Consider the following 24767-nt stretch of genomic DNA (forward strand, 5'->3'; position numbering starts at 1 on the left):
TTTCTGACCCGTAGTGAGAGAAGTATCGGAAGGACTGGACGGATATATCCCATCTTCGCGGATATATATCATGAAAATATTGGGATGTGCGTAATTTCCAAAGAATTTCAATTGCATTTCATGAGTGATCTACCTAATTGGTCAAAATTTTGACCCGTTGTTTCGTAGGCGCCAGAAAGTGTGAGTAAGAGAAATAGTATTTCGTCATCATACCAGATCTTTTGTTGACTGAAATATTGGTATGTACGAATTTTGAAGATAATCGGACTCTTGTTTTAGATTTTATAAAAGTTATGATTATTAAAAATTGTAGGCCTTTCTATGGGAGGTACTTGTCATTTTTTTTTTTCAATGAAATTGTCTGAAGATCCACAAAAGGAGTTCCTTCTGAGTACTCTACCCGCTAGAAGAGTATTGCCTATTGCCACGATATTGTATATCCCCCATATAAGGTACATCCCTATATTCGGTACTTTGATGATTTTAGCGACATCCACCGGAGTTGTTTCATATTTGGTGCAGCCTTTGACAGAGAGTTATTTATACAGGTCCATGTCTTTGTAAAGCCCCGAAAAAACGGTACCTATTTATAGTCGATATGTTGATGATGTTAGCTACATTATTCACCGGATTTTTTTTAAAGTTTCGTATTTGAATATTGTAATGGCCTATGACGAAATTGTCTATGCAGGTCCATATCTTCGTATAGACCCCAATATAACGGCTATAATCGGTATTTTTAAGATTTTAACAGAATTTTTTAATGGATTTTATTTTATTTTAATTTTTTTTTTGAAAATTTCCAAATCCGTTACAAATGGTGTAAGATACTCAAAGTTCGACCCGGCTGAACTTGCTGCTTTTTTACTTGTTTCTCTCAGCACGGCTATACCGAGTCTCGAACTCGTTATCATCTGCTTTTCAGTCGAATCGCCGCTATTCAGTACAGGGTCTTTTGTTTTGCTTTCTTCTGACAAATAACCTCCCAGAAAACACACGCATTACAAATTTGGGTTGGTAAATATTATTTTACGAAATAAGTAGTATAAGTATGAGAGCTAGATCTTATTATGACTTACAAAGACCAATTTTTAGACAAATCCGTGAACAAATTTTGCAAAAATCCTCAAAATACAGAATATTGAGAGGTACCCTTATATGGGGGGCCATATCAAAATGTAGACCTATATATACAATTTTTCGCAGCACCAGCCCATTATGACCTGCAAAGTCCGTTTATTCACAGGAAATGTTTGAAATTTCGTGCTTGAAGTTCCTAATAGTTAGTACATACTGTGGCAGAAAATATTCGATGCTTATCCAGGTCTTCGTAAAGCCCCAATATAAGAATACCTATTTATTGTCGGTATTTTGATGATGTTAGCTACATTATTCACTGGAAGTTTCATATTTGAATATTGTAATGGCCTGTGACGTAATTGCCTATGAAGGTCAATGTTTTCGTATAGACCCTAATATAATGGCTATATTCGATATTTTTTTTTTAGATTTTAACAGAATTTTTAACGGATTTTATTTACTTGTGTATTATTATTTTTTTTTTTTTTTTGGAAAATTTCCCATTATTTTGAATCCATTTCAGAACTGGCAAGCCAAATGTTGTTTGTTTACATTACCAGACAATGGAATATTCTTTTCATTTAACCCCAAAATTGAAACAAATCAAGATTCCAGATTCAGATTCGCATGTTAATCAAGCAATAACTCTTTCAAAAAAATATATTATAACTGAAGTTACCGGCCATTGTCATTAACTTATATTTCTGCTATGATTTACAGACCTTTCAGCTATGTTATGAACATTTCTCTTATAATTCTGTTAAAATAAATATAGTTTACATTATTGCAATAGTCATGCGCGAAAAATTATATACTCCTCTTTGATTCTTTGTTTTCATGCCGACATTCGTAAACAAACCGGCACATGTTACATCCAAACATTTGGATATACACGGGTACTTTTATTTTTATCAATTTTGTTTTTGTTTTCTTGGATGGCTTCGCTTTTCCTTTGTCGGTTATTTGTCTTTCGGTGGTATTTTTGATTACGGCTGATAAGAATCCACATTAACACATATTTCTTTGTATTTTTATTTTTTTTTTCGTTATCGTGGTAAAGATTCTTAACAGAAAACTTGAAGAAAAACAAAAAAACGCAAAACAATTTGTTCAAAATGTAATAGGGGTCCACTATCCGCCTGCCTACACCTTGCTGTCTAACAATGGAAATGGAAATTTTGGAAAAAGAAAAGTTTCATTTGGTTTTTTTATTTATTTATTTATATTTGAATACAACGATGACGGCATGTGGCAACAAACTTTATCTGAAGTAGCTTATTAGATTTATGATGGTTCAAATAATAAACGACATTGTTAGACGTGTTCATATACAGATGTCTAAAGACATACCTATATGTAACAGTGCCTATGTATGTAATTTTTGTGTATTTCTCAAGAATATTATAGTGTTCTTAGAACACAAAGCCGGACTATCACAACAAACTATATGTGGTAATTAGATATGAGCTTTTTCGGAGAAGACTTTCCCTTTCCCTTTTATTCCTTAGATGGGCGGGAGACTCGTAAAACTTAATGGAAGGTATTAAAAGTGTTAATCCGTAAGGGAAGTATTTTGTGTGTATGCATGCGTGCGTGTGTGTGTGTATGTGTATGAAGAATATTTTACTCCTTGTTGTGTTGTTGTTCTTCTTCTCTTTTCGTATATAGAATTTCATTATAATTCTTAAAGTAGTCAAGGTGAAATGCTGCCAAGATGAAATATGTACCATTTTGTGTGTCGGCCCTATGAATTATTTATGATGTGGAAATATGGGAAATAATTTGGTTTTATTAGCAAGGTATTCAAAATAATTTAGCAAGGGTCATGGTCAATAGCATGACCAATATGTAGAAGTTTGCCTATGGCTTTTATAGGGAATACAAAAACCAGTCAACAAAGGTTATAATCGGGCTGGTCATTTATGATGTATCCCACACCCCCAACTTGTTAAAGATTATTTTTTAAGATCTATAATCTATGAGACATTGCTTTAAGAAGGTGGGAAATTTAAGGATAGTTTTTGAAATACCCAACATCACCAAACAGTGGTTCGGAGTCAATTTTTTATAATTTTAAACTATATAATTATAACCTCAGCCATCCTCGTAATATTATTATCAAACTAAGATCTAGAAATTATGTAACACCTCGAACAATTAGTCCCCGACGCAGGACCAATTGTTCTATTCTATATATGGGTCTTGCCATCTCGTCGAGCTAAGTCGATCTAGCTATTTTTGTCCCTTCGTCTGTCTATGTTAATTTGCAGGTCGCAATTATAGCTCGATCCTCAGAAAATTGGAGATCCCATTGTTTTAGGAGATGATCGCAAAATATTTAGGGAGTGATTTTGATGTTGCTCAAAAGGCCACAATTGTAAACCAATCAATGCAGTGCATAGAGTCTCATATTACCGAAGACCTGGATTACTTCTTTCAAAGAAATCCTGGAGATTTTTTATTATAAAACCCTTGGAGGTCTTCTGTCACAGAATTCCCGAACGCCGCCTGTCATAGTCGTCTTGGGGTGTTCTGACATAGAAGACTTAGAGATCTTCTGTCATAGAAATCCTGGAGGTTTTTTGTCATAGAAGACCTGGAGTTCTTCTGTTATGGAAGACCTGGAAGTTTTCTGTGGTCTTTTATAGAGTTTAGGGCTGGGCAAAAGCCTACTAATTTGGATGATCATCGGACAATATTTAGCGGGTAAAATAAACCATAACTTCTATAACCGCAATTATTTTTAATCTCAGCCAAATCACAAATGTATTAAGAGGTTACTTCTGACCATTGCAGTGATGCTGACAGCCAAGATATCGGGTACATAGCAAAATATGTACAATGCAGAGTGAGATAAAAAAAGCTGCAACAAAGTCAAATGCCATAATTCTTAATTTTTTTTAATCTTATTGAATGAAAGCAAAAATTGTCGGAAATAGCATCGAATTTTAGAATAAGTTTAGATTTGCTCGTATTAGTCACCTTTGGCACGAATTATGGCCTTCAAACGGCCAATGAAACCGTCACACGCTGCCCGAATGTTGCTCTGCGGTATTTTGGCCCATTCTCGGCAAAGCGCTTGTTTGAGGTGATTCACACTTTGGTATTTTTTGTTTCCAAAATACTCCAAACACAATAGTCCAACTGATTGGTACCAAAGCTTTAATACACCCTCCAGAATATTTTCGCAATAATATTCGGCATTTATTCTGATGCTACCGTCCACGTCTTAACGTCGGGCTACGCTACCACTATTCACATTTAAATGCTGGAGTGCTGTAACAATAGCCATTTGTGGTTTTCCAGCCAAATATAAAGAAATCACACTATCACCCTTGAATTACTTCACGAATAATTTTTTTCTGGAAAATTCTCACCAAAATGCTTTTGTACGCTTGTAAACAATATAATGAACTGTCACTGGAATAATTTGAACAACTGTCGGAAGAGTGGCTTAGAAATGACAGCAGTCTGAAGATGGTTGCAGTTGTTTTTCATCTCACCCTGCATAGCGTGATTACAATAGACATGCAGGCAGACAGACAAACATCGCTTAATCGGCTTAGAATTTTATGCTGATCTAGAATATTTATACTTTGTAGGGCCTATCATGAGTATTTCGAGAAGTTACAAATGGAATAACTAAGTTTATATACCCTCCATAGAATGGTGAAGGGTATAAAAATTGAAAAGAAGAATTTGAAATTTCTAATCCAAAAAAAAAAAAACAAGTAAAAATAGTAAGTTCAGCCTGCAAACTTTGAATGAAAAACGGAACTTTTCAAAAAAAAAAATCCGTTCAAAATTCTGTTTTAATATTAAAACAAGTAAGCAAAGGCTATAGTCGTGCGGGGCCGACTATGTGATACCCTACAACACTACAAAATGTTAGAAGACCTCTTACGTCCAATTCCATTTTGGAAGAATTCGCTTTTGAAATTATGTCATGTAGCATTGACCAGATATTACCCTTAGCATTTTGACCAGGGACATTTGCCCAATATTTATGCACTCCGTCGGGCTGTTAGTTGTTGTGGTCCATTTTACAGGTAAATATAATCCAATGGTCATCCAAAATGCTAGAATTCTTCCCTGTCCTTAACACTCTTCATAGGCGTGTCGATTGGATCAATTGTGTGATCGGAAAAACATTTCTGTTATTGGTTAATTTGAACCTCTAAATATTTTGCAATCATCTCCCCAAGGAAGAAGCCCCTCTGTATCTACAAATTTAGACTCATCTATATGATTTGCTTGTCTACGATATTTAGCTATATTCGTTAACGAAATCAGCATAAAAAAGCCAGAAGTTCGTCTTTTGTGTATTTCGGATATGGCCTGTAAGTAATGCTGGTATTTTTTCACACAAAATTAGTGGTCCATTCTACCCGCTGGCCTTAACTCTAACTTTATGCGAGATTTCGTGTCCTTCGGTTTCTATTCGTGACCTTTATAACAGCTTCAAAATTAGGAAAATTTTTAGTTGTTGGTCCATTTCAACCCCTAATATATTGCGGACATCTTTGAAAACAATAGCCTTTCTGAGCCCAACCCTACCCTTGTGAACATTTTCGTGAGGATCGGACGATATTTGCAATACTTATATAATATCCGCAACCTGTGTTGTAGGGGAAAAATTTTACAAAATATTATAAGTCAAATTAAAAAAATCGCATGCGATAAAAAATATGAAAAAAGTCACAAAATACTACAAAATCTATATTAACATCTTTACTGGCATATTTTTCTGCGATTTTTTTAGATTTTATACTTTCATGTCAGGAGGGCATTCTGAATTGACAAAATTTGTCAAAATCTGTCCAGCCATTCTTGAGATATAAGCATTATAGCTAATATCCCCTTCCTTTGTTTATACAGATTGTATATATTTCGCTATATATATCCGATATATTAACTATCGGCATCGACGTAACGGTCAGAATTGACCTGTTCGTCTGTTTGTGATTTCGCCGGGATTAGAAATATTCGCGGTTTAATGGAAAATTTGACTTTTATTTAACCCAAATGCTATGGTATATTTCACCCACTAAATATTACCTGATGACCATCAAAATTGAAATACATCTAGCCACCCCTAAGCTCTAGCACCATGCTAACTTCCGCTTCGATTGGCCTATAATTGCGACCTGTAGAGCAACTGCAAAATCAGGAATTTTTGGAATTTTTGGATGGAAGTTTTTGGTCCATTTCAACCCCTAAAATTATGCGATCATCAAAATCAATAGGGTTCTATTCTGATCATAAACCCACCTCCATTTTCAATTTCGTGAGGATCGGACTATAATTGCGACCTGTAGAGTGATTACAAATTAACATGGACAGACGGACGGACGGACATACATATCTAGATCGACTCAGCTCGGCGAGATAGAAAGATCCATATATACTTTCCCATGTGAGAAATCAATATTTCGAGGTGTTACATAATCTTTGGCCCAATCAAGCTTATAATACCCCCAACACATAGTGTTGTAGGGTATAATAACCACAGGTTAATTTCATTTGGAATGTCTCTAATTATTAGTTGTTAAAGTCTATGCAAACGTGCTCTTTGCCTACGTGTTGGAGGCATTTTAACTACTTTTCGCCCATTAAAATTTATGTCCAAAATAAAGGACATACGAGACAAGCTTTAAAAGGCGACAAAAATTGCCTGGGCATACAGGTGGAGCACAGACGCAAAAACGCAACATGCTTGAAGTGTCTTAAATTCTCACAAAAAAATTATATAAAATTCCTCAGAATGGGAAGAGACAATGCCTTGTCACAGTTTCAAATGACATTGAACTTTTTGTTTGTCTGTCTGTCATTCTCTCTCTCCCTCTGTGTGTGTCATAGTCCCATAGAAAAGAAAATAAAATGGAATGTGAGTTTATTGTGTTTCCCTGAAAGAATCTTCCTTTTTTTACAGATGTTGATAACACATCCTTTTTGTGGAGCTACTTTGTGGGCATATTTGACCAGGGATGTTTCCGGTCTTTGGCGGAACAAGAAGTTGTGTTTAAACAAGAAATAAATTTAATGTTGACTTTAATTCCTTTGCTGTTGTGGTGGATGATGATGATGAGGGTTTTGTTTAGATATTTTCTAAAGAAATTGAGGGAAATATATGGTAAGAGTGAGAAAATGGGGGCCATAAGCTTCAAAGGAAATGATTAAACTTTAAAATTGTTTTATAAAACAAATTTATATTAAATTGTATCTTTTATACATGAATTGCTTTAAAACCACTGACATTCATTGTCTTTGTAAAACACACACACTTTAAAGCGCTTACCCATAGTATGATTAATATTAATTAATATTTTAATATTGTTACAACAAAAGTTTGATTAAATCGATTAAAAGTTTTGGAAAAAAAAAATAATGTCAATTACATTATAATATATGCAAAAGTTGTTCATGGTGTTGTTGTTGTTGTTGCTGTTATTATCATGTCCATAAATAATATTTTCTGGGCGTAAAGCAAAGCTGTGCCGGTGCATAAAACAACACCAACGCCGCTTGTTTACCGGCAGCAATAACGTGTCAAACCAACCAACCAGCCAACCGAACAACCGACCTGAACCATAAAATTGTGCTCAAAACTTTTTTTTGTTGTTAAGATTATTAGCCTCGAGGGCATGTTGGTCGGTCGTCTTAGAGAAATAGCTAAAGTTTTAGCCATAATTCGCTGCTGTTGTTGTTGGCAATTCACCTTGAATGCAAAAAAAAAAAAAAAAAATCCGAGGTAAAGACTACAGGTGGTCTCCCGCCTCCTTCTTGATAGTACAATTTATATTAATCAATGGAAATATTAATCATCATATTTTCGGGTTGTAAAGTCAATGCACCAACGTTTTCAATATTCGTCAAAACAAGAGCAAAGGGGGGAGTAGGAGAAAGAGACGACAACGTAGGAGAAAGAGACGACATCGCCTCCAAATTATTTAAATGACCATAAACTTAATCGGATTTTCTGTTTGGCGAATTAAATCTGATTGTTGTGGGAGGCATTTTCGGAGGAAAATTTTTATTTTCACTTGAAAAAAAGTTTATTAACTAAAATAAAATAGGAATTGTGAGGAAATAAGAAAAATTGCTAAATAATACGTTCTTGACCGTTATAACCCATAAATTTTTACAAGTTTTATGTTTTTATACCCTACAACACTATGTGTTGGGGGTATTATAAGTTTGATTGGGCCAAAAATTATGTAACACCACGAAATATTCGTTTCCCACATAGGAAAGTATATATGGATCTTCGTATCTCGCCGAGCTGAGTCGATCTAACTATGTATGTCCGTCCGTCCGTCTGTCCATGTTAATTTGTAATCACTCTACAGGTTGCAATTATGGCCCGATCTTCACGAAATTTAGAATGGAGATGAGGCTAGGGTCAGAATAGAACCCTATATCTTTTGGAGATGATCGCATAATATTTAGGGGTTGAAATGGACAAAAACTGAAAAAATTCTTGATTTTACAGTTGCTCTACAGGTCGCAATTATAGACCAATCAAAGCGGAAGTTAGCATGGAGCTAGAGCTTATGACTGGGCAGAAGCCTTCCAATTCTGATGGTCATCGGGTAATATTTAGTGGGTGAAATAGGCCATAACATTTGTGTTAAATAAAAGTCAAATTTTCCATTAAACCGCGAATATTTTTAATCCCGGCGAATTCACAAATAGACGAACAGGTCAATTCTGACCGTTATGTAGATGCCGATAGTAAATATATCGGTTATATATAGCGAAGTATATACAATGTGTATATACAAAAGAAGGGGATGTTAATTAGAATGCTTATATCTCAAGAATGGCTGGACCGATTTTGACAAATTTTGCCAATTCAGAATGCCCTCTTGACATAAAAGTATAAAATCAAAAAAAAAAAAACGCAGAAAAATATGCCAATAATGATGTAAATATCGATTTTGTAATATTTTGTGACATTTTTTAATTATACCCTACAACACCAGAATTTATGTAACACCTCGAAATATTGGTTTCCCATATAGGAAAGTATATATGGATCTTCCTAGCTCGCCGAGCTGAGTCGATCTAGCTATGTATGTCCGTCTGTCCATGTTAATTTGTAATCACTCTACAGGTCGCAATTATGGCCCGATCTTTACGAAATTTTGCACGAAGGTGGGGTTAGGTTCAGAATAGAAGCCTATTTCTTTAGGAGATGATCGCCAAATGCTTAGGGGTTGAAATGGACCAAAAACTGAAAAAATTTCGGATTTTGCAGTAGCTATACAGGTCGCAATTATAGACCAATCGACGCGGAATTTCGCATGTAGTTAGAGTTTAGGGCGGAGAAGAAGAATTTGGGTGGTCATCGGATAATATTTAGCGGGTAAAATAGACCATATCTTTTGTATTGAAAAAATTCAAAATTTTTCATTAAACCGCGAATATTTTAAATCCCGGCGAAATCACAAAGCCATGACAAGGTTACTTCTGATCTTTACATTGATGTTAACATCCAACAAATCGGATATATAGCAAAATATGTGCGAAATATATGTCTATCAAAAAAGATATGCTTGAAATATCTCTTATATGTCGAGAACGGCTGAACTGATTTCGACAGTTCTCATTAATTCAGAATGGCCTCTTGGCAAGAAAGAAAAAACGCCTAAAAAATCGCATAAAAATATCTCTCTAAAGATGAAAATATTGATTTTGAAAATTTTTTCAATTTTGTCATATTTTTGGCATATTTTCATTTTGAATTAAACATTTGGTAATATTTCTACAGCTAACAAAACTAAGTAGTTAGGATATCAGAATATCATATACAGATCGCATTTATGGCCCGATCCTTACTCTCTTTGGAGATGATCGCCATATATTTAGGGGTTGAAATGGACCAAAAAAAAACTGCAAAATTGTCAGCAGGTCGTAATTATCGCCCGATCCTCACGCACATTTGAATGAGGGTTACCGGACATTACAAAAGCCAAGCAGTTTTGGAATTTCAATGTGTGAAATAGTTTGCCAACTTTTGTAGACATAATACGAAAATGTCCATTCCAGTGACTTTTTGGAGAATTCACAAATACAGGAGAGACGCACTTCTGACTTTTTCGTTAACGCTGATTTCTTTGAAGAATATAGTCAAATGTGTGTATCTCATATAGATGCGTTTCAGTCAAAAACCAATAATAAATGTTAATCTTTTGCCACTTCTGAGAGATTATAGGTCTTTGGGAAATATTGGTTCCAGATCTAGGAAGACCATTTACGTGCAACATCTACCAATAAATTGGAAATGAGCAAATTAGTTTAAGTTGCAATTATTCGAAAATTAGAGAACGGAACCTGATGGTTTTCTTTTATTATTTGTCACAATATCTTGTGGAATTCTTTCGAGTATCTCGCCTATATAAACTGTATGGTTTATTATAGTGTTGTAGGGTATTCAACGGTCGGCCCCGCTCGACTGTAGCCTTTGCTTACTTGCTTTTTCATATTTTTTATCGCATGCGATTTATTCAATTTGACTTTTAATATTTTGTAATATTCTTTCACCTTACAACACAGGTTGGGGATATTATATAAGTATTGCAAATATCGTCCGATCCTCACGAAAATTTTCACAAGGGTAGGGTTGGGCTCAGAAAGGCTATTGTTTTCAAAGATGTCCGCAATATATTAGGGGTTGAAATGGACGGCTGGATTTTGCAGCCGTAATTAAGGTCACAAATAGAAACCAAAGGACACGAAATCTCGCATAAAGTTAGAGTTTAGGCCTGCGAGTAGAATGGACCACTAATTTTGTGTGAAAAAATAACAGTATTACTTACAGGCGATATCCGAAACACACAAAAGACGAACTTCTGGCTTTTTTATGCTGATTTCGTTGACGAATATAGCCAAATATCGTAGACAAGCAACTCATATAGATGAGTCTAAATTTAGAGATACAGAGGGGCTTTTTGCTTTTGGAGATGATTGCAAAATATTTAGGGGTTCAAATTAATCAAAAATAGAAATGTTTTTCCGATCACACAAGTGAAGCCAATCGACACGCCTGTGAAGAGAGTTAAGGACAGGGAAGAATTCTGGCATTTTGGAGTACCATTGGATTATATTTAGCTGTAAAATGGACCACAACAACTAACAGCCCGAAGGAGTGCATAAATATTGGGCAAATGTCCCTAGTCAAAATCCTAATTTCAAAAGCGAAACCTTCCAAGATGGATTTGGACATAAGGAGGCTTCTAACATATTGTAGTGTTGTAGGGTATAACATAGTCGGCCCCGCATGACTATAGCCTTTGCTTACTTGTTTTTTAATACCCTCAGCCATACGGCTAGGAAGGGTATATATCATTTGATGCGGCCAAAACGTTCCTTCCCATAGGTCTCGTTGGACCATATCCGTTTTAGAACATTTGAAGTCGGTCTAGCGATGTCCGTCTGTCTGGCTGGTGCGCACTATAGCTCTTGAAGGCAGTAGCCGATTTGATCCGAACTTAGTACATCGTAATATTATTGTCAAACTTAGATCGAGTTCGGAAATGGACAACATCGGTTCACTCCTTCTTCTACCTCACACCTTCTGGTACCTCACCCACAAAGGATCAAAATTTTTAGCGACCAAAGCGCACATAAATTTGAAGCATCCGATTCTCTGTAAATTTAACACACCCCAATATTTCTGCAAACACAAAATCTGGTGTGAAGATGAAAGATATCGGCCCACCACTTCCTAACCTTCCTAACAAAGGGTCACAATTTTCAATACCTACATCTCTCATAATTATACCCTACACCACAAGGTGGGTATTATGTCTTTGTGCATTTGTTTGTAACAGGCAAAAGGAAACGAGATAGACCCATAGTTCCTTTGGATGATCTGCATAGAATCACTTTCTGAGTTGATTTATGCATGTCAGTCCGTCCGTCCGACTGTCCATGTATTCTTGTGAACAAAATGCAGGTCGAATTTATTATCCGATTGAGATGAAATTTTGCACATATCATTTGTTTGGCCCAAGGACGAACCCTATTGAAATTGGAGGTAATCGGTAAAAATGTAGATATAGCTCCCATATATATTTTCGTCCGATTTACATTTCATAGTGCACCAAACGTCTAATATTTGCCCAAATGGAATGGAATTTGGCACATACGACCGAATTTAGTCTAGAAGGTAGTATTCCAAATTTGGTGAAGATCGGTTCAGATATAGCTATAGCTCCCATATACATTGTTCATCCAATTTGTTGTATTTGATACCTACAGCCGCAATATGTACTCCGTAACAACGATATTCAGGGAAATATATCAAATACAGCTCAGAAATGTCTTTGCCAAATTTTGTAGAGATCGATTCAGATTTGGATATAGTTCCCATATATATCTTTATCTGATTTCAAATTAATTTTGCACCAAATGGGCTATACAAGTCCGAATTTAAAAGATACAAGTGCTACAGCATATTTAACCCTTTGAACTTTCTGTTGTGGTGTAAGTTTTTGCACTTTTTGGAATTTCAATGGCTTTATCCCGAGCTCATTTTTCTATATTTGCCGAATGGAAGAGTGCGAAATATATATATATATATATATATATATATATATATATATATATATATATATATATATATATATATATATATATTGAAAAATGAGCTCGGGGTAAAGCCATTGAAATTCCAAAAGTGCAAAAACTTACACCATATATATACATATATATATATATATATATATATATATATATATATATATATATATATATATATATATATATATATATATATATATATATATATATATATATATATATATATATATATACTGGTGGCCACAACTAAAGCAACTGAAATTACAAGGAGAATGAATGCCCTGTAACTTTTTTAAAAATTAAGAAAATAAGAAAGTTTTTCTTGTTTTAAATTAGGTACTTTATTCACTTTTTAAAATCCTAAAACAAAAAACCAAAATTCATTTTTATATAAAAAATAATGTATGGTAAAGTCAATTAACCCGATTTTGGCTTGGACAAAACAAAAGCAACTCTGTTGTACATTCATATAACCGCTGCAATTTCAGTTGTATTTACTGTGATATTTATCGCTTTTTGCTTCCTTCGACAATTTCGCTTGTTATAAATCCTTTTTGAGAAGTTTTTTACAACAGTATGTGTTTTTCGTTTCGTTTTTTAAGTACTGCCCAAAAAAATTTTAAAAATGGCTAGAAGCAAATACAGTACCTGAATAAAACAGCAAATTATCAGTGACTATCAAAACAACATATCACAGAAAATGATTTCCTAGAAATATTTCATAAATATTTATGTGATTTCAAAATTATTTCTGTATACTAAGTCGGTTTTTTGAAACTGGATCAGTAGTAACAGTCCATAACGGATGAAGGCCGTGAAAAGCTTCAGCCCGTACTGATCCACAAATTGTGAGAGAAATAAAAAACAAGTTTTTAAGAGTTCAACTGGATTGGTGAGAGAGCAATCATTGGATATAAGCTCGAGATCAGTGCGTAGACGAGTAGTGGCAGCTGGTCTGCATGCCCGTAAGATATCAAAAAACCATTTATATCTGTTTGTAAAAAATCGAAAAGGCTTTCGGAAACGATAATATTAAGTTGAATCAAGCTCAATGGAAAAAATATTATTTCTGCGATGAGTCTACGTTTAATATTAAAGGTTCAGATGTGAAAAATTTTGCGGTGAGAAGACCAAAAAATGAACGACTCAAGCCGCAGTATTGCAAAGGTACAGAGAAGCATGAGGGAGGGCCAAAAATGGCGTGGCGCTGTTTTTCTTTCTATGGACTTGGGCCTATCCATAAAATAAAGGAAGTTGTGGATCGGTTTGTTTACAAAGATATGTTGGACATCGCGTTGTTCCACTACGCTGAGTAAAATATTCGGCTGATTTGGGTGTTTCAGCATGACAATGATCCCAAACTTGTATCAAAACTTGTCAAATATTGGTTGAGGGAGTCAAAAATGCATGTTTTGTTATGGCCGGCACAATCACCTGACCTAAACTCCTTAGAAAACCTTTGGAGTATCGTAGATAGGAAGATCAAGAGAGATTCGGAAATAAATAAGCACAACATTTTCTAAAGAATTCGGGGTGTCTGGGAAAGCACACCGAAGGATCAAATTGAGCGTGTTATAGATTCGATGCGTCGTAGGTGTGCAGCTGCTATCAAAAATAATGGTTATGCTGTCGACTACTAGCCAAAATTTAATTATTTTAAAATAAAAAATCAAAAGTTGCTTTAGTTTTGACCAATCAAAAATTGGGTCATTTTAGTTTTCCATATATTATTTTTCGTTCAAAATAATTTTTTTATTTTTATTTTTAGTTTCTTGAAAGTGAATGAAACACCTCATTTAAAACTGGAAAAATAATAACGATTTGTTTATTTTTGTAAAAGTTACGGAACATTTATTGTCTTTGCGATTTAAGTTGTTTTAGTTTTGGCCACCAGTGTATATATACATATATATATATATATATATATATATATATATATATATATATATATATATATATATATATATATATATATATATATATATATATATATATATACATATATATATATATATATATATATATATATATATATATATATATTTATTTATTTATTTATAGCTGAACATATCGCACTGTTCCATTCGGCAAATATAGAAAAATGAGCTCGGGGTAAAGCCATTGAAATTCCAAAAGTGCAAAAACTTACACCACAAAACGTGTCTAGTCGAAATAACGGCTTTAGGTCTCTTTGGGCCTTGGAGTCGATCTAGCGATATCCGTCTGTCTGTCTATCTGGCTGGTGCGCACGATAACTCTCGAAGGGAGTATCCGATTTGGTCCAAACTTGGTACATCGTAATATTTTTGTCAAACTTAGATCGAGTTCGGAGATGGGCAATATCGGTCCACTCCTTCTGGCACCTCCCCCTTAAAAGTTCGAAACTTTCAAAAAATATCTTTTTTGCACAGAAAATGAACGGACAGTCCGATTTTGCTCCAACTTTGCACATCCTAATATTTGAGTCAGTGCTAGATCAGGTGTAAAAATGGAAAATATCGGTCCACTCCATGAAGTACCTTCCTCACATATTGTCGAAATTTTGAATAATTACAATTTTCATAAAATGTCATGTGGGAGTCTTATTGTCTTCAAATTTCACACATCCCAATATTTATATTAACCCAAGGTCTGGTGTTAAGATGGAATATATCGGTCCACTCCTTCTGGTACCACCCCCACAAAAGGTCGAAATTTTCAAAAAAAAAAATATTTTTTTTTTTTTTGCACAGAAAGAGAAACGATAATCCGATTTTGCTCCAACTTTTCATATCATAATATTTGCGTCAGTGCTAGGTCTGGTGAGAAAATTGACAATATCGGTCCGCTCCTTATTGTACCTCCCTCACAAACGCTCAACTTTTTGAATATCCATAAAGTTTATAAAAAGCGAAACCAACATCCGATTCCATTCCAGACATGCTACATGTCAATATTTCCATCAACACAAGATCTTTTATAAAGATGGTAGATAAGGAGTCGGCCCTGAAATCTCATGAACTTTGAAGAGAACTGGGAAATAATTTCATATTTTATCATAGTTATTATTCTTAAAAATTTCTCGAAAAATTCGCTGAAGACGTTATCCTAACGTTGAGACTGTTGCGGAAAACCACTGCCCCATGTCAATTTTCATCTTAGATCCGTCGGTATGCACAGCTTTATTGCCAAGAAGTGGATTAATGACAGTCTCTCCGTGCCCAGAGTGCGCACATCCAGGTCAAGGCATTGTAAAGCTTTAAAGCCTTACCACCAATAAAATATGTAAATACTTAAACGATTAACGCTTACTAGTCGCCTACATATGTTAATTTTGGCTACAGATAAAACGCCTAGAGCGTTTTACCTGTCTCATCTCCATTTCTTTTCAACAATTTCTATGAATTTTTATTTCAATGTTTATTATTTTTAATTTCGGCTTTCGTCTAAGACTTCTTTGTAACTTTCTAAGGGGGCTTAGAGTTGAAAAACGGAAAATATGCGCAATGTCAAATAAAACAAATTTGATATGGTAGCAATTTTCGTTTGGCAAGACTTAATGAAAACAATTTACCAAATACATTCATTCGAAAGTTTTCCCCCCCTGAAGGATATTTGGTACCTTTGTTCTGAGCTGGTTCCCAGACAGGCTGGCAATGATAATAACAGCTGTTAAATGATTTCTAGCTAATATTAGAAGTGCCTTTGACTTTGTGCTTTGATGAGAAGGTAAACCTGAAGTGATACGAAGGACAGACGGCAGACCTGTTAGACGGTGAGAAACACGTGTGTTCATAAAAAATGATTTGAAAGAATAAAAGTTAAATGTTTTGTTTGCAAGTCGAATGGAAAATGCAATGATATGAGGAACATTTTTAATGTAATTTCACACAAGTGTTTGTTGTTGCTGTTTTTTTTTTTAATTTTGCTTACACCTAGCCACATGTGGTGGCAACCAGACATCCTTTTTACGATATTAACAAAAGCTAACTCGAGCACACCTCACAACGCCAAAATGCCAAGATACGTTGATTATATTATGTGTAAACACTTGACACTTGCTCCTTATGGAGGAGGTCATATTTCTCTCTTTCTCTCTCTGCTGGCACATATGTTCGAGGATGAAACTTCAAAAAAAAAAAAAAAACGAATCTCAACGAAATTTGAGTGGAAGTTATATCAATAAAAATGGAAATTTATTCTAATTTTTAACATCCTCCACCAACCAGCAGCAACATATGCTCTACGGCTGGAAGGCAGGCAACAAGGATTAAATTTCATCACACACAAAGAAAGATGTAATTATCCAGTAAAGAGGATAGCAAAAAAGTAATGTAGAACAGCAGGGAAAAAAAAAGATATGAAATGACTTTCAAATTGATTTGGAATAAAAGAAAATTTTTGCCTCACTTGAAAATTACCCTTTTTAGCTACGGGGGACAAAAAATATGAAAGGATAATGAAATAACCAATAACAGCATAAAATTATGTTCAACAGAGTGTCTTAAATTTCTTGGAAATAGATTTTATTAAGTAAACAACGAGCCGGAGTATTATTTATCAGAAGGTGAATACGCATTTTATACGAATTCGAAGTGGAGTTCATGACGAAAATATTAGTTAGGAAGAACAAAGACCTGTATTGAATTACACGTTTCCGCCAAGAGGAAAATGTAAAATATAAACATTAAAAAGGAAATTTTTTTGTAACTAAAACCAATTTAAGTCATAATGATTTAAAAACCTTTTTTAAGGTAGGATACAAAAAAAAAAAAAAAAATTAGAGAGAATATGCCAAAGAAGATGGCCCTTAAGGGAGGTCTACCGGATTGTTAGCAAATTTTGGAAATAATAGAAGGATCTTATAATGAAATCCTGAAACTGCTAATATAAGATTACAATTTCCTACATTGGTGTGCTGTTGGTGTGTAGTCCTTGAATATCTCAAATGAGGGATGAGTTTTAAAAAATAGTTTTCAAAAAAAAAAAAAAATCATTGGATTTTATAGCTTTGATGATATTTGGACATGAGAAATAATAGGATGTCATTGAGGCTTTGGGGGTCTCCAAAACCTGTTTTAAACTTGATCTTCGAAAATTCTTTAAAAAAAGTCCTGTTGGCCATTCTTAAAAATTTATTAAATAAATTTATGTGAATTCAAGACAAACACGATATTTAAGATAAATTAATAAAATTTGGCATATGCGTTTTTATTACACCGAACATGTTTGATATGGATAATAATATGGATATATCGGTCTGTAAGACATATATCCACCAAAATATGGAGGGTATATTAACTTTGTCATTCCGTTTGTAACACCTCCAAATATACATTTTAGACCCCTGAAAGTATATATATCCTTGATCAGCATAAAATTCTATGTCGATTTAACGATGTCCGTCTGTCCGTCTTTCTATCTATTCGTATGTGGATATCACTCTAGCTTCCGAACGAAATGAAGTAGGTTGATCAAATTTTACTCAAATGTAAATTAAGTTTGCAGGACTTTTGGTATTGAAAATGGTCCACGTTGTGGCATTTAGCGGCATTATTCACCGGAAATGTTTCAAATTTGGTATTTGAAATTCGTAATGGATACCACAGCCTAAAACAGAAAATTGTCTGTGCAGATCCACGTCTTCCTATAGCCCTCATATAACGGTACCTACAGAAATTCGGTACTTCGATGATTTTAGCGACATTATTCACCGGAATTGTTTCAAATTTGGCATTCGAAGTTCGTGATGGATACTATAGCCTATGACAGAAAATTTTCTATGCAGGTCCATGTCTTCGTTCGGTACGTTGATGATTTTTGCGACATTATTCACTGGAATGGTTTCAAATTTGGTAGCTGAAGTTCGTAATAGATGCTACAGCCTATGATAACAAATTGGCTATACAGGCCTACGTCTTCGAATAGGCCCCATATAACGGTACCTCGCGATTTTCGGTACATTGATGATTTTTGCGACATTATTCACCGTAATCGTTTCAAATTTGGTATTTGAAGTTCGTAATGGATACTACAGCCTATGACAGGAAATTATCTGTGCAGGTTTACGTTTTGGCACAGTAACCATATACTCGGTATTTTGATGATTTTAGCTAAATTATTCACCGAATTTTTTTATTTCAAGTTTCGTATTTAAATATTCTAATGGCTTATGTCAAAAGTTGTCTATGTAGATCCATGTCGTAGTATATACACTAACATAACGGCTTTTTTACTTGCTATAAAAATATTTTTAATTTAAAAAAATTTAATTAAAAATATTTTGAAACAAGTAAGCAAAGGCTACAGTCGAGCGATGCCCACCGTTGGATACTCGAAAGAATTCCACAAGATATTGTGACAAATAATAAAAGAAAACCATCAGGTTTCGTTCTCTAATTTTCGAATAATAGCAACTTAAACTAATTTGCTCATTTCCAATTTATTGGTAGATGTTGTACTTAAATGGCCTAGATCTGGAACCAATATTTCCCAAAGACCTATAATCTCTCAGAAGTGGCAAAAGATTAATATTTATTATTGGTTTTTGTCGGAAACGCATCTATATGAGATACAGACATTTGACTATATTCTTCAACGAAATCAGCGTTAACGAAATAGTCAGAAGTGTGTCTTTCCTGTATTTGTGAATTCTCCAAAAAGTCACTAGAATGGACATTTTCGTATTTTGTCTACAAAAGTTGGCAAATTATTTCATATATTGAATATTTTGGGATGGCCAATTAAAACTTCTTGGCTTTTGCAATGTCGGGCGATAATTACGACCTGTTGACAATTTTGCAGTTTTTTGGTCTTTTTCAACCCCTAAATATATGGCGGTCACCTCCAAAAAGACCTGACCCTCATCTTATCACAATGCAAAATTTCGTAAGGATCGGGCCATAAATGTGATCTGTATATGATATCCTGATATCCTAACTACTTAGTTTTGTTAGCTGCAGAAATATTACCAAATGTTTAATTCAAAATGAAAATATGCCAAAAATATGACAAAATTGAAAAAATATGAGAAAATTTTACAAAATCAATATTTTCATCTTTAGAGAGACATTTTTATGCGATTTTTTAGACGTTTTTTCTTTCCTGCCAAGAGGCCATTCTGAATTAATGAGAACTGTCGAAATCAGTTCAGCCGTTCTCGACATATAAGAGATCTTTCAAGCATATCTTCTTTGATAGACATATAAATCGCACATATTTTGCTATATATCCGATTTGTTGGATGTTAACATCAATGTAAAGATCATGAGTAACCTTTTCATGGCTTTGTGATTTCGCCGAAATTTAAAATATTCGCGCTTTAATGAAAAATTTTGAATTTTTTCAACACAAAAGATATGGTCTATTTTACCCGCTAAATATTATCCGATGACCACCCAAATTGGTAGGCTTCTTCCCCGCCCTAAACTCTAGCTACATGCGAAATTCCGTCCCGATTGGTCTATAATTGCGACCTGTATAACTACTACAAAATCCGACATATTTTCAGTATTTGGTCCATTTCAACCCCTAAACATTTGGCGATCATCTCCAAAATAGGCTTCTATTCTGACCCTAACCCCACCTTCGTGCAAAATTTCGTTAGGATCGCGCCAAAATTGCGACCTGTAGCGTGATTACAAATTAACATGGACAGACGGACGGACGGACATACATAGCTAGATCGACTCAGGTCGGCGAGCTAGGAAGATCCATATATACTTTCCTATATGGGAAACCAATATTTCGAGGTGTTACATAAATTCTGGGTATAAAAATTGTCCAATGACCCGACCCGACTACACATTTTGGTCCAACTCCATAAAAACATGACAATATTTTGAAAAATCTACAATTCTTGTATACAAGGCTTATGATTTTTTTTATGAAATTTACTACTTTTGTCTAGTATTTTCTTTAACAATTTTAGAACGCATAATTATGCTAGTCATTCATCCCAAAGCTCTCTCATTTACTCCCACGTTTTGGCATCGAGTTCTTTAGATATTCTCGACATAAATTTAGCATTCCTCCTTCCAATGTTGATTTGACTTTCAAAATTTCCGAAACCCAGTAGCATTACTCTTGGACGAATATGCATTTCCGTATTGGTTTATTAGATTTCTTTATTTGATATATAATTTTGTATAGAATTTTTTATAGGTAATCATTTCACTAAGACAACGAACCTATGGCTTTTTTTTTAATAAAGGTAACTTTTCCATTTTCACCCCAAATTAAGCCTTATGCTAGTCACTTTATCTATGCTCCCCCATTAACTTCCACTTGTGACACCGAATTATTAAGATATTCTGAACATAAATCCAATATTTCTATTTTCAAAATATTCGCCAGCAAAATATAAATGTTAAAAGGTTTGCAATCTTCATTTCATCACTCAATCACTGAAGTTGTCAACTACTGTCACTATATTTTGATTTGTCTACGAGAAAAACATTTGGCCCCGATGAAGAGAAATACTCCACAACAAATCGTTGCAAAGTCCCTCGGGGTTTCGAAGATTGCAGGAAAGTTTCATCTCACACACATACACACACACAGGCCCACACCCACCACATAGTTCATCGGAGTCAAATGTATTTGGATACGTTGACAGGTTGCAAATGCTCAGCAAAATAATTTGTTATATTTTGCTGCTCTCTCCCTATCTCACTGCGATTCCCCTCCTTCTTATCATATTTATGCTAAGAATTTTTTTATGAGTTTCAGGCATTTTGGGTTTGGGGGCTCAACAGCATATCTCGATTAACATATAAATTACATTTTGATAAAATAATAACAAAAAAGGCAACAGAAACCATAAAACCCCATTAAAATTGACTGCCTGTCGAATGAACGACGAACATATGGCTTGAGAAAATTTGAATTTTTCTTCTCGTCAAGACATATACGACCCGTCGTACATCAAAACGTTACAAGTTTTGCAGTTTAGTACTGGATGGATTTCGTTTTGATAATTTGCGACATTAATTGGATGCTGCCAGTTTGGTAGTAGGGGGACAGGGGATTTCCACATACGAGTACATGTGTGTTTTGTATGTAGCCTTGTACCGGCTAAAAGAAACAAGTCTTTCCAGCAAAACAGTAATTTTAATAACATGAACGAATTTACAAAACGTTTAGCATTTGTTATGTTAAATTTTACATACACATGTTCTTCTTTCCCACGAGAGAACCCCCAATATGATGATCTCCTGTTCAAAAATTCCATTTGGTATTTAAAGAGGAAATATTTGTGTCGGATGATATCTGTAACAGGAATTTACACAACATTGAAAATTACTCAAGTAAATGAAATAATTTTCCGCTTACATAATATTTGGCATGGTAGCTATACAATGAAGTAATTCTTCTGGCTTGACTTCACGTTTACATATTTTGTGAATGATTGTAAACAGAGGGAATCTGCAAATGAAATAAGATACAAGAATTACGATTTCCTCAATTAAGAACCAGTATGGGAAAAGTTAAATGTCGGGTGGGGCCGACTATATGTTACCCTACACCACTATGCATATTTAGTAGAGCTCCCTTAACAAAAGAATTTATTTCAAGTAGATCGTATCACCTTTCAACATTTGGCCTAACAGCTGTTATAGTTTGCTATAGAGTGCATGGTATCACTCGGAGAAGGATTATATTAAACAAATAAAAAAACAGTAAGTTCGACCGTGCCAAACTTTGGATACCCTCCGCCATTTGGAACGAATTAAGAAATTTTTAAAAAAAGTGTCGATATATGGGGGAATATACGATATTCTGGACCTATATAGAAAAATCAATGTCTGGGGCTAAAGTACTCACAAAGAACTCCTTGTGTAGAATTTCAGACAATTACGTTGAAAAATGTGGCTAAAAGAACTCCATGTGTGGATTTTCAGACAATTCAATTGGAAAACGTGGCTAAAATCATCAAACTACCGAATGCATCGGAAGATGCTGTTATATGGGGGATATAAGGTATTGTAGACCACAAGTGGCTATCGTTAGAGCACTCGCAGTGGGCGAAAAATGGCTCGTGAACATATCGCAATATTCCATTCGGCAAATGTAGAAAAAGTGAGCTCGGTATAAAGCCATTGAAATTCCAAAAAAGTGCAAGAACTTACATCGCAACGGAAAGAAAATAGATTCAAGAGAGCTAAAGAATTGGTTCGCTTGGCCGAAAGTGGTTTCCTCCGATGAGAAAACATTCGATGTCAAGCAGTTTGTAAACGAACAAAATGATCGTGTTCACTTGCCAAAGAGGTGAGCTGAAAATGTGCAGCTTCGGTTGGCCACCAGAACTCAAGCGCAGGCCATGGTGATGGTGAGGGCCGCCATAACAGCCGATGTCGCTCTCCGCTCGTATTAATCGGCAGTGGCATCAGAATAAATGCCGAATATTATAGCGAAAATATTCTGGGGGTGTATTAAAGCCTTGGGCACGCAAACATTTTGGCCGCAGACCCTTGGACATTCCAACAGGACTCAGCACCATCGGACTTAGCACACGCCACCCAAGAACGGTTACAAAATGAGGTTTCTCGCTTCATTTCCAGAGAAAAAAGTAACAAGAAAAAAAAAAAAACATTCAAATCATCTTACCTCTCCTGAAGCCCCTTTTGCTGCAGCATCAAATAAATAGCCTTGCCAGTTAGAGGACCCATCACTTGTTCGCCGCCCATTAAACTTGTTTCCAGTTGTTCAATACTCCTGTCGGATTTAGCAAATGCTTCTCCCAAACGCCTGTTGCGACTGCCAGCACAGACTGTCAACACATCAGCAATGCCACAACTTTCGAATAAAGTCGACAATTTACAGCCCGGATAGAAGACATCGATGAAGCGTAACATTTCGATGAGAGCAAATCTGAGGCAGGCAGATTTGGTGTTTTCATTCGTCTGCAGGCCGTCCAAAATACCTGATGCAAAGGCAATTAGATGCTAAAAAGACAAAACAAACGAAAAAAAACATGAGAAAGAAAAACGAAATAAAAATAAACATGTCCTGTACACTTGAACTTCTGCAAACGGAGATAAAAAGAAGTCGAACCAACCTTTAAATAACCACAAACTTCAACCGCATCAGCATCATCAATGACAATTACACGAAAGTTTGGCGTACTGAAGAGGTCCTTTAACAATTTCGAATGTTTCATGTCCCGGCAACCCAAAGTGGCTTCGCAATAACGATTCAATGTCAATTCACTGGCCAAATTAACACCCATCAAAACGGCACAGGGAATCTTTGAAACAAAATAAAACCCAAAGCAAAATATGCAAATTCCAAAAAAAAAAACAAACTGAACAATTTCCTTTGGCATATACTTCGTATTTTACCTTCAAATATTTCATAATGGTTTGTGAAATCAATTGAATGCCGCTTCCACTCCCAACCTCTCCACCATTGTCGTCGCCTTCGTTTAACACAAACCCCTTGATGACCGAAATAGCCATGGCATTTGGTTTGATTTTACCCAGCAGAGTCTTACAAAAGTCCTCAATAAATTGTTTGGGCATTACGAAAACAATGATGTCGGCATATTTTGCTGTCTCCACCAAATCTGTGCAGGCCACCAAATTGTCGGGCAACTGGATTTGTGGCAAATATTTCTCATTTATGTGATGGCTATTGATGAAGTCACCGAGTCGGATGCCATCGAAAAGTTCATCGTAGACAAACATATTTACACGCTCCTCAACATCGCTTAAAGCGGCAGCGTTTTCAGCCAATATTTTGCCCAAAGCAGTGCCCCTTCGGGGGACAAGGGGAGAATAATTATTGAACTATACTGGTTAATAAATAATTAACTTACAAATTACCCGAACCAATGATACAAACTTGAATTTTTTCCATGTTTCGTTTGGAATTTTTTATTTGACAATAAATTATAGAATGACGTCAATGTCAGAAATATGAAATTTGTTTACCAAAGTATTTTTTTTTTTTCTATATATATAAAGTGTTTAGTTATAATGGTGGTATCAAGCCGAAATCGCTGAAGTTGAAATTTGGTATGTAAATTAGGTTGGTTTATTGCGATTCCGAACTAAAAACCAGTAAGGAAAGGACAAAAGTCGGGCGGGCCTGACTATATGATACCCTACACCAATATGCGT

At 35.0% G+C, this 24767-nt stretch overlaps 1 protein-coding gene across 1 annotated transcript; it reads right to left on the reverse strand.

The window, feature by feature from the left end:
• Positions 1–21736: 21736 nt before the first annotated feature.
• Positions 21737–24532, reverse strand: LOC131802565 (glycerol-3-phosphate dehydrogenase [NAD(+)], cytoplasmic-like). The gene is made up of 6 exons (XM_059122906.1): positions 24464–24532; positions 23988–24402; positions 23705–23893; positions 23254–23591; positions 21979–22071; positions 21737–21915 (listed from the first exon to the last, which is right to left on the reverse strand). Exons 1-6 carry the CDS (start codon positions 24502–24504, stop codon positions 21885–21887), a joined length of 1107 nt encoding a protein of 368 aa, XP_058978889.1. The 5' UTR covers positions 24505–24532; the 3' UTR covers positions 21737–21884.
• Positions 24533–24767: the final 235 nt, after the last annotated feature.

Source organism: Musca domestica, unplaced genomic scaffold, assembly GCF_030504385.1.
Source record: "Musca domestica strain aabys unplaced genomic scaffold, Musca_domestica.polishedcontigs.V.1.1 1, whole genome shotgun sequence".
NCBI lineage: Eukaryota > Metazoa > Arthropoda > Insecta > Diptera > Muscidae > Musca > Musca domestica.